At 43.5% G+C, this 10357-nt stretch overlaps 1 protein-coding gene across 3 annotated transcripts in view; it reads left to right on the top strand.

Moving 5' to 3' along the window:
- CMKLR1 (chemerin chemokine-like receptor 1) overlaps positions 1-5779 on the top strand; it is a 61642-nt gene extending 55863 nt beyond the window's left edge. For all 3 annotated transcript variants that reach the window (XM_074295943.1, XM_074295934.1, XM_074295950.1), the window contains one exon: positions 911-5779. In XM_074295943.1, coding sequence (XP_074152044.1) covers positions 914-2026 — 1113 coding nt within the window. In that variant the 5' untranslated portion in view covers positions 911-913 and the 3' untranslated portion in view covers positions 2027-5779. The remainder of the gene's footprint in view (positions 1-910) is intronic.
- The last annotated feature ends 4578 nt before the right edge of the window (positions 5780-10357 follow it).

Genomic DNA, 10357 nt, shown 5'->3' on the forward strand with positions numbered 1-10357 from the left:
GTTTCTTTTATTATAGTAGATCCAAAGAACATGACCAAGTTTCCTCAGCTAATACGGTACAGTTCCCAAATAGCAATGTTCCCTTTTAGCCCCTGTTGTTGAAAAACTTCCAAATTGATCAAGGATTTTTTTTTTAAAACTTAGTCTAAAGCCTATGTTTGCTTGATTGATCAAACAGGGATGTATAGGCCTTGATCACACTTTTGACTGATTTATCATTTCTCTCCAAAGAAGGTATTAAAGCACAGCATCTAGTTATGTACTTTAAGTAGAATGAGGTAATTGGATGATCGACTCAAGTGATCTCCACACTATGCTCCCTTTCCTCTCAGTTTACTGGAATATGTTTGTAAGGAGATACCCTTGCTAAGCAAATAAAAGCAAAAATGCAAGCAGCTTCTTCCTTCAATGAGTTTACATTCTAATAGGGTAAGAAAATATAATAAAAAGCAGCTGAAAAGCAAGGGGGATAGGGGAATGTATTTATTCCAAAGGCATGTTTTTTTATTCTCTTGAAAGTCCAGAGGAGAATGAAAGTGGGCTAGCCCTGTCCATTCCACAAGATGGAGGTACCAGAAGAAACCACCAGTGAAAGAAAGCGGACAGGGCTTGTTTGGCAAAGTCCCGATCTCGAATGATTCTCCAGTGAGATTCTGCATTATTCTTTTTGAATGCTTTCCCCAGTGCCTCATTCCTGATAATTAACATTTTTCCATATTTACAAATACTTGCCAGGTCGAGAAAAGGGAGAATCATTAAGAAGGTTAGAGGGAAAGGCACACACAGGCTGCTGGAACCCAGGTGGAATTCAGGCAGTGTGCATATTAGAGTGGGCAAGGGAGCATGGAGTGTTTATGGAGTGTTTTCTGAATGAATGGATGAATGATGGAATCATGTCCTTTATTTGCAGAGAATGGCCACCGATGACTACAACTTCACCGATGGCTACTATGACTATGAGGGTGACGGGTTTGTGATCGCTCCCGAAGAGTCGACCCCCAATGATGATGGGGTGGCCAGGATCTTCCTGGTGGTGGTCTACAGCTTAGTCTGCATCCTGGGACTCTTGGGGAATGGCCTGGTCATTGTGATCACCACCTTCAAGATGAAAAAAACTGTAAACACGGTCTGGTTTCTCAACCTAGCCGTGGCAGACTTTTTGTTCAATGTCTTCCTCCCGATTCACATCGTCAATGCTGCCATGGACTACCATTGGATTTTTGGGAAGGTCATGTGCAAGATCAGCCACTTTGTGGTGATCTATAACATGTACACCAGCGTCTTCCTTCTCACCACCATCAGCTTTGACCGTTGCGTCTCGGTCATCTTCCCGGTGTGGTCCCAGAACCACCGGAGCATCCGGTTAGCCTCCATCGCCTGCACGGCCATCTGGGCCTTGGCCTTCTTCTTGGGTTCCCCATTCTTGGTCTTCCGAGACACGACTGTGCATCAGGGCAAAGTCGTCTGCTTCAACAACTTCAGCCTGTCGGCCAACGTCACCCACCCCCACCACCCCCATTTGGTCCACGACTCGGAAGCATATACAAGGCACGTGATGGTGACTGTCACCCGGTTCCTGTGCGGATTCATCCTCCCCGTGTTCATCATCACAGTGTGCTACCTCATCATTGTCTGCAAGTTGAAGCGTAACAGGCTGGCTAAATCCAAGAAGCCCTTTAAAATCATTGTGACCATCATCATCACCTTCTTCCTCTGCTGGTGCCCTTACCATACCCTGTACCTGCTGGAGCTCCACCACATCTCTGTGCCAGCCTCGGTTTTCAGTCTGGGGCTGCCATTGGCCACAGCCCTTGCCATCTCCAACAGCTGCATGAATCCCATTCTGTACGTCTTCATGGGCCAGGACTTCAAGAAGTTCAAGGTGACCATCTTCTCCAGGCTGGTCAACGCCTTGAGCGAGGATACGACGGCTCACTCTTCCTTCATGAGCCACAGGAGCATCACTAAGATGTCCTCGGTGAATGAGAGGTCCTCGGTGAACGAAAGGGAAACGGGTATGCTTTGAGTATCCTCCTAGTGTCCCCAGAGATGGGCACCTCCCTTTGGTTCAAGCCAGGGAAGAACATATCTGGCTACCCCATTGCCGGCAAGGTTGGTGAATCCCTGTTAGCTGGCAGCTCATCAGATCTGAACCTTTGGTCCCAAGGGGATGGACTTAAGCTCCCTGAATCCAGAGCCTTGGCTGGCTGGCTTGCTACTTTGTCTCTCCTCTCTGTGGCTAATATAGTGGAATAAAGAAATTTGTCAAGCTGAATATGAGCTGGTGATGATCTTAAAATGTCAAGATAAAAATGATGTGGAAATCATCTTTACAAGATGGGGAACATGACGGCAAAACCAGGACTAGAATTCAGATCTGTCTAAGTCCCAGACATTGCCTACCCATGAATACAGCCCCCTTTGGGGGAATCATGAGTTTTCTTCAAGTCTTAAATGAGGAAGGGTCAAAGAAAGAATGAAGCAATTCCCGAGAAAAGGCTCCACCAAACTATCGTGGGATTTGACTGGGTGCTTTAAATACTTCCAGGAAAGGGAGCTTCTTCAGGACGATGATGACAAGCATATTGTGGACTCTTCCCTCCTGAGGAGTGACGCAGTGATTTTATCCCCAGCACTGACCCATGTATAGGCAGCTTAACCTATGTTAAAGGCACTATGCTCCCTCCTTCTCCCCCCCCCTCCTTATGCACTGCCAGACATTTACAAAGCAGAATGGAAGCTCCCCGAGGGCAAGACTTGTTTCATTTCTGTTTGCTGGGCACAGCGCCCAGCACATTTTCAGTGTTTAAGAAATATATATTGAATTGAATTATTCCATCAAAAACCATACAATCTCAATGGCTGAGAAAAATATTTAGGCACACAGGATTTTAAAGCAGATAGGTACCACCATTTATCCATCTATTTTTCATTCAACAAGTCCATCAAGCCCAACTGCCTTTTTTTTACAGATAAAGAAACTGAAGTCCATCGACTTGCCCCAACTTACTGGTAGTAAATTGCAGAGCAACGTCTTTTGACTCCAAATCCAAGACTTTCCCCACTATACTATAGATTGCCTTAATCCAATCCATTTTTTTTTTTTTTGGCAATTGGGGTTAAGTGACTTGCCCAGGATCACACAGCCAGGAAGATTTGAAGATTTTCTCTATCCACTGCACCACCTAGCTGCTCCATCCAATCCATTCTTAATGCATAAGCAGTCTTATAATGAATAAAACTCCTGTTGAATCATGGATATGTTTCCTGGTTAGGGCAACACAATAATGCAGAGGTATCCATTGGCAGCACAGACTGATTTTTCTCCCCTTTTTTGTTGTTGTTTGGTTTTGATTTCTGGGTTTTTTTTGAGAGGCAATTGGGATTAAGTGACTTACTCAGAGTCACACAGCTAGTGAGTGCTAAGTGTCTGAAGTCGGATTTGAACTCAGGTCCTCCTGGACTTCAGGACTTGTGCTTTATTCACTGAGTAGTCTAGCTGCCCCCCCCCCACACACACTGATTTCTTAGACTGGTTTGAAAAGTAGAGAACGCAGCTCAGAGTGACAGGTTCTGGGATGGTGGTGATGGGGACACACACACTGGTGTGGGGAGAGGAGGAAGAGGGGAAAGAGAGGAGACCCTTAGGACCTAACCCCACAGAGTCAGGGTGGAGGCTCACATAGGAGGGGGTACCTGGGCCCACTATATCAGGGATCTATATGTGAGAGTTTTGTGGTCCTCAGGAGGGGGGTTGAGAGTGCTGCAGGTATTGTGAGAGAGCATACACAGCATCTTTGCCAACTCCCCAACTTAGCTGACTCTGCTTCCTCTGATCCAGAGCCCAGCAATCTGGCCCAGCCATGTCTTTTCCCAGGATGAGGAGGTCACAGAACCACTGAGATGCCATCTTGCCCAACCTCTGCCTCATTGAGAATCACCACTGTATTATTAAGGACAAATTGCCAAGTGGCCATTGCTGGAGGAGCTGTGGGGATGGGGTGTCCCCCAGCTCCTGAGGTCGCCCTTTCCTTGACTCATTGACTCAACTCTCTGGGCCTCTTTTTCCCTTCCTCCCACCTCCACTTTCCGGTTTATCTTCTTTTTCCTTCATTGCCTTCCTCTGGATGCCTTCTAGCTTATCTGTGTTTCTTAAAACCAGATGCCCAGTTCTCCGGGAACCTCCCCCCCTGCCCAGAACAGATTAACCATTTACCTGAGGAGCCTGAGTGAAACAGCTAGTACCCAGCTCCCACGTTGCCTCAAATAACCATTGCTCACACCCCTGCTGACTCAGTGACTTACTCCCTGCCTGACATGTTCTTAAAATAACCCTGGTTCCCTTTTTTTCCTCTTTTGGTTTCTTCAAAATTCCAACTTGGGACTCAGTCTGGTCAGAGAAAGAGAAAAAACTGAAATGTTTTGACAAGCAGGAATAAAAATACTATTAAGAATAATCCACCAAGAAGTGGTGGTTGCTCCAGGAAAGGGGATTATATATTCATAATGGAAAGGAACTTCAGAAGCTGTTTAGCCCAATCCCTCATTTTACAGATGAGGAAACTGAAATCTATGGAAGTGACTTTCCTAAGGTCACACAGGAAGTATCTTTCTCAAGAGGAATCAGTGACATATTGCTTCTTTACTCTTTCCCTGGGCTCAAAAATTGGCTATCACCAATTTACCCCAATATTTCCATATTTTGTGTACAGAATCAAGAGAACAAAAGGAAGCCTTTCCATCACTTTGGGAGCGCCTCTTGTTTCCATTTAACAAGAGGACATGGACAAGAGTCTCATAGAATGGGCAGCTGTAGGTGGGTCAGTAGCTTCATAATGGAAGGGATTACGTATATTACTGAGTTTTGGAATGGCCATTGTTTGAAAGACTCAGAAATGACTGAAAATATAGAAATTCTCTAATCCAATTTCCTTCATTTTATGAATAAGAAAATGGAAGCCTGGAAAGAACTGACCTATTCAAGGTTACATGATTAGTTAGTTGAGCTGGGAATCCAACCAAGATGCTCTGACTGCTAATGACAATCATAGAAGGTCGGAACTGGAAACTCCCCCACCCCCCACCCCAGGGATCATCAAGACCACATTATTACCAGGGAGAACAAGAAAATTGTCTACTTTTTAATAATAAATCATGATTATTCATCAACTCCAAATTAATTTTGTATTGACTTTACAATTAGTTTCAAAAACCATTAGAGCCAATGAAGAAAATCCATTTAAATGATAGTTTCCTTTCTCTAGGCTTGTGGGAAACCAAAGCCCACACTCCTGTGTATTGCTATTCCTTTTACTTAAAGTCAGCAGGATAGTGTGGAAAAATATCCCGGACCAGGGCTCTGGAGAGACTAATCCCTTCTCGGGCGACTGATTCGTTATGAGACCCAAGGAAATTGCCAATTCTCTGGGGATCTCCGCTTCCTTCTTGGTCAAATGATAATGACAGGAGGGGCATAGTGACCTTGGGAAGATGTAGGGAGAGAGAAGCCTGAGGGAGGCGTTATAAACTTACAAAAATGCTGGAAAAATATTCTCCCCATTTCATTCCCTGAAGAGAACTCAACACCTTTGGAAAAAAGGGGCTCTGACCTGGGCGACAGGAACTCTGAACTCTAATCATGAACTCTGCTATCAACATCGTGTGATCTTGGGCCATTTAATAATTTAATAACCGTTTATAAGTAACTTCAATAAATTTATAAATAATTTCAATAAGCAATAATAAATAAATAATTCAATAAACATTTATTAAACTCTTACTATATGTCAGGCTCTGTAAGGGTTGGGGATATAAAAATGAGGTCAAAGACAGTCCTTTTCCTCAAGGAGCTTATGATCAAAGTTACTTTACCTCGATGGCCTTCAGTTTCCCTTTCTGTATGATGATGGTTTGGGGCTAGATCCTAAGGTTATGAAATCATAGCTTGAAAGGGTGCTCATTGGCCATCTAGTCCAATTTAAAATTGGGGAAACCGAGGCACAGGAGGTCAGAGAGTTTAAAGTCTAGAACTAGAAGGAAGATCTGGAGGCTATTAGTCCAACTCTCTTAATTTACAAATAGGACTGTTGTACTTTTCCTAAGTACCTTGAAATACTTTGTCTAAGGAGATTTAGTTGGTAAATGATAAAGTTACAATTAGAACCCAGGACTGAATCTGATCTTAGATTTCAGATTGAAACTTTCAGGGGGTTTGTGGCCCTGTGGCCAAGGGCCTCGGAGATCTCCCCAAATGCAGAATTCCCTAGCTGATGGAAAGGCTAATCTGAGACCATTCCTGGCTCTCTCTCTGCCTTCCCTAGGCCCCAGCCTTGTTTATTTTAGAACGCGGCCCCCTGGACAGAGTTTTCATTTTCCTAACCATTGGATCACAAATGGTGTTTTATGGACAAGGACTCAGTGACCAGTATGGAAATGTTTCCACCGAGGCATTAAATGTTCTTGATGTTCTATGGACATTGGTGACTCATACCTCATTTGGAGAAGAGCTTTTTCCCTTCCTCTTAAAAAAACATGGTTTTCATGTGGATAAATGTTTGCGAAAAGCCATACCTTCTGCCTGCTTGCAGGGGTGGGGCCATTCAATTAATGATTCCATTAATATATGGAGGTCTCATCATTCTCTCCAGGGTGGTTGCCTGAGAGGTTGGCAAACTGGGGGATGCTTTAAGAAGAGCCAGAGAGCTGTGCAAAAAAGGGAAAAAATGACCCACTCTTGAGTCTATTCGTTCCATCCATCACAGCTAAGGGTCTGTTTTTTTTCCTAAGTGTCTCTGAGGATATCAATGTTCCCTTCATAAAATGTGCTTCCCAGAGTCACCGGGGTCAGTAATCCAGCCACTCTGTCACTCACAGTTTAGTATCTTGTCAGCAGTTACTTGAAAATGAAAATCTGGATTGGTTCCAGATGCTTCTCGTGTGAGAATCTGAGTCCTCCAGAGGTGACTCATGTTCCCAGTTGCTGGTGTCTTGAATAACTCAAGTCATGGGCTGTAAGGGCAATGTCAGAACTCTCTCCACCTTCTCATTGGAGGCCTAGAAAGAAGTGAATAGGTCACGTGATTCTCATTCCCTTCTTCATCTCTCTCCCTTGCCCTCTTCCACTTAGGAAGGAGACATTTTGCTTCACCTCAGTTGTGTTGGGTGTTGAGAACATCTGGGGACCATCATGGGACCATGGGATTTCGAATTGGAGGGTGCCTAACAAGAAACCGAAGCATGAAGAAATAAAATGACTTGCTTAAGATCACACAAATAGTAAAGAGCAAGATGTGGGGTTGGAACCCAGTTCTCATGATGGCCCCAATCCACAGTTATTTCCAAGCTCCTTTCTCCTGAGAATCTTGTTATCAAGGTACATGGAGGTCTTTCAACTTTATCCAGTAAAACCAATATACAGGATAGGAAGCTTGGCAGGTTCCCAGTACTGTGGGTAAGGATGTAAGCTTTGGATTTGTAAAACTAATTTTGTTTAGAACTATAAGACTCAGAGGTCATTTAGTCCATTCTCCTGCCTCTAAGCAGTCTAGCGCCAAAAGAATTACGTCAAGTCCTGCCTTTTAGATCTTTGTGGGGGAAAAGAGCTATGAAGATCTATCACAATTAATTCCAGTGTCACTGAGTGCCCAAAGAAGTCTTCCTTCATTTTTATCTTAAGTATTTTTCTGCTGCAATTTCAGTATCCCTATTTAGCTCTCACCTATCTATAATAACCTTTATCTCAGTCATCAACTTCCAGCTTTTCCCAGACTTTCTCTGATACTTCTATAAGCTTGGCAGCCTAATAGTGGCTCTGCTGCTTTTGCTACTGTCCTTCCTCCCTGCCCCGTTCAGTGGACTCTTGAAGCAAAAATAATAAAAGCTAGCATTTATATATCACTTAATGTTTACAAAGCTTCACAGTTTACTTTACAAATATCTTATTTGATCTTTACAACAACTCTAGGAGGAGGGAGCTATGATTATTCTTGCTTTACAAATGAGTAAACTGAGACAGATATAAGTGAAGTGACTTGTTCAGGATCATACAGCTAGCAAGTGTCTGAACTCATTTTCCTGACTCTTAGTCTAATACACTATCCTGAGCCATTGAACTGTCTCTATGATCACTGAATCAGACTAGATCTAGAACAATTAATGACCTTTGAGCCCATTTATTCCAACCCACTCATTTTGGAGAAGAAATTTAAGCCAAGAGAGTTTAAGTGATTTGCCCAGGATCACACAGCTAGTAAGGAGCAGAGGCCAAATGTAAATCCAGATGTTCTGAATCTAAGACTGATAGGACATAGGTGGGAAATGGATTAATGGCTGTAAGGAGGTGCTGCCCGCATCTGAAGCAAACCCTTGGACTAATTGAATTGACAGCTTTGATCTTATTCAGGACTCTGGCCAACCCACTGAACTCACTGGCCACAGCTGGCTCAACAGGCTTACCACTGTGTAAGAGTCATCATAAGATCAATCATTCAGTTAATCAATATTTATTAAGTGTTTACTATATGCCAAGACTGAATTAAGCCCTGGAGATACAAAGATAAGGAAGAAAGAATGAGAAAGAGGGAAGGAGGAAGGGAGGAAGGAAGGAAGGAAGGAAGGGAGGAGGAAAGAAAAAAGAAAAGTAGGAAAGAAAGAAAGAAGAAAGCAAGAAAAAAGAGAAAGGAAGGAAGGAAAGAAAGAAAAAGAAAGAGAAAGGAAGGAAGGAAAGAAAAAGAAAGAGAAAGGAAGGAAGGAAGGAAGGAAGGGAGGAGGAAAGAAAAAAGAAAAGTAGGAAAGAAAGAAAGAAGAAAGCAAGAAAAAAGAGAAAGGAAGGAAGAAAGGAAAGAAAAAGAAAGAGAAAGGAAGGAAGGAAGGAAAGAAAAAGAAAGAGAAAGGAAGGAAGGAAGGAAGGGAGGAGGAAAGAAAAAAGAAAAGTAGGAAAGAAAGAGAAGAAAGCAAGAAAAAAAGAGAAAGGAAGGAAGGAAAGAAAGAAAAAGAGAAAGGAAGGAAGGAACAAAGAAAAAGAAAGAGGGAGGAAGGAAGGAAGGAAGGGAGGGAGGAGGAAAGAAAAAAGAAAAGTAGGAAAGAAAGAAAGAAGAAAGCAAGAAAAAAAGAGAAAGGAAGGAAGGAAAGAAAGAAAAAGAGAAAGGAAGGAAGGAACAAAGAAAGAAAGAGAGGAAAGGAAGAAGGAAAGGGGGAGAGAAGGAGGAAGGAAGGGAAAAAAGGAGGAAGGGAGGAATGAATAAATTTGTTATCTGAGTAATTTGAGAGGGAAAAAGGGGAGAAAGGGTAGCTCATGGCCAATGGCCTCAAATTTTTCTCTGCAAAATATCAGGCTGTTGCCTAAGAGGATGTGGATGGGAATGGGGAATCATGAGGTCTGAGGAAGGATGAAAAGGTCTGGAAGAGTCACTGTCAGGGAAAAAAATGAATCGATTTGAGAGCTGTAAGAGGATTTATATTTCACCCTCCATTGCAATGTAGAGCTCCACGAGACTTGCCTTGCCTGCATCCTTCCATGGAGCTCCAGCCTGGCACTGTCTCCTGCAAGATTGCTTTTGAGTGCTTTGGGACTTCGGAGGGATCCTTTTGCTTGAAGGAGGAGAGGTGCACAGCTCAGGGGCAAAGAATGGAAGTGGGGGCAGGGTTCAGTTGGGGTTCCCACCAGTAACAGGGGAACCTTTGGACAAAGGGCTCAAAGAGCAGGTGAGGGGATGGCAGTTTGTCAAAAGAAGCAAGCTCCTCCCAGACTCCTAGGGGAGAACTGAACCTGGGAACTGACTTACGGGGCCATATACCTCGGAAATCCCTTTACCTGATGGTAATTGTCTGTGGGATCTTGGAAGAACTGTTGAGTAATGCTGATTCTCTTGAAGGTGATGGATTAGGACTAATATTGGGCTGCTAGATGGCACAGCTGAGGTGTCTGAAGTCAGGAAGATTCGACTTCCTGTGTTCAAATCTGACCTCAGACACTTAAGTAGCCATGTGATGCCAGGCAAGTCATTTAACCTTGTTTGCCTCAGTTTCCTCATCTGTAAAATGAAATGGAGAAGGAAATGGCAAATCGCTTCAGTATCTCTGACAAGAAAACTCACAAATGAGTTTTCTCAAAGAGCTGGACACAATTGAAATGACCGAACAATAAGAAACAGGACTAGCAACAAATAGGAGAATAACAAAAGGAGTAATTAATGTGTTCTCTGAGGGGTCTCCCAGCATCAATATTCTGAGTTTTAAGTACCTTCCCACAGAAATACCCTTCTGTGTTCTAGGTCCCTCCCAGCTCTGTCATTCTGTGTTCTAAGGTCTTCCCCACCTGTGGACATTGTGAGGATCTCCCCGGCTCCCACAGTCCCAT

Source organism: Sminthopsis crassicaudata, chromosome 1 (assembly GCF_048593235.1).
Source record: "Sminthopsis crassicaudata isolate SCR6 chromosome 1, ASM4859323v1, whole genome shotgun sequence".
NCBI lineage: Eukaryota > Metazoa > Chordata > Mammalia > Dasyuromorphia > Dasyuridae > Sminthopsis > Sminthopsis crassicaudata.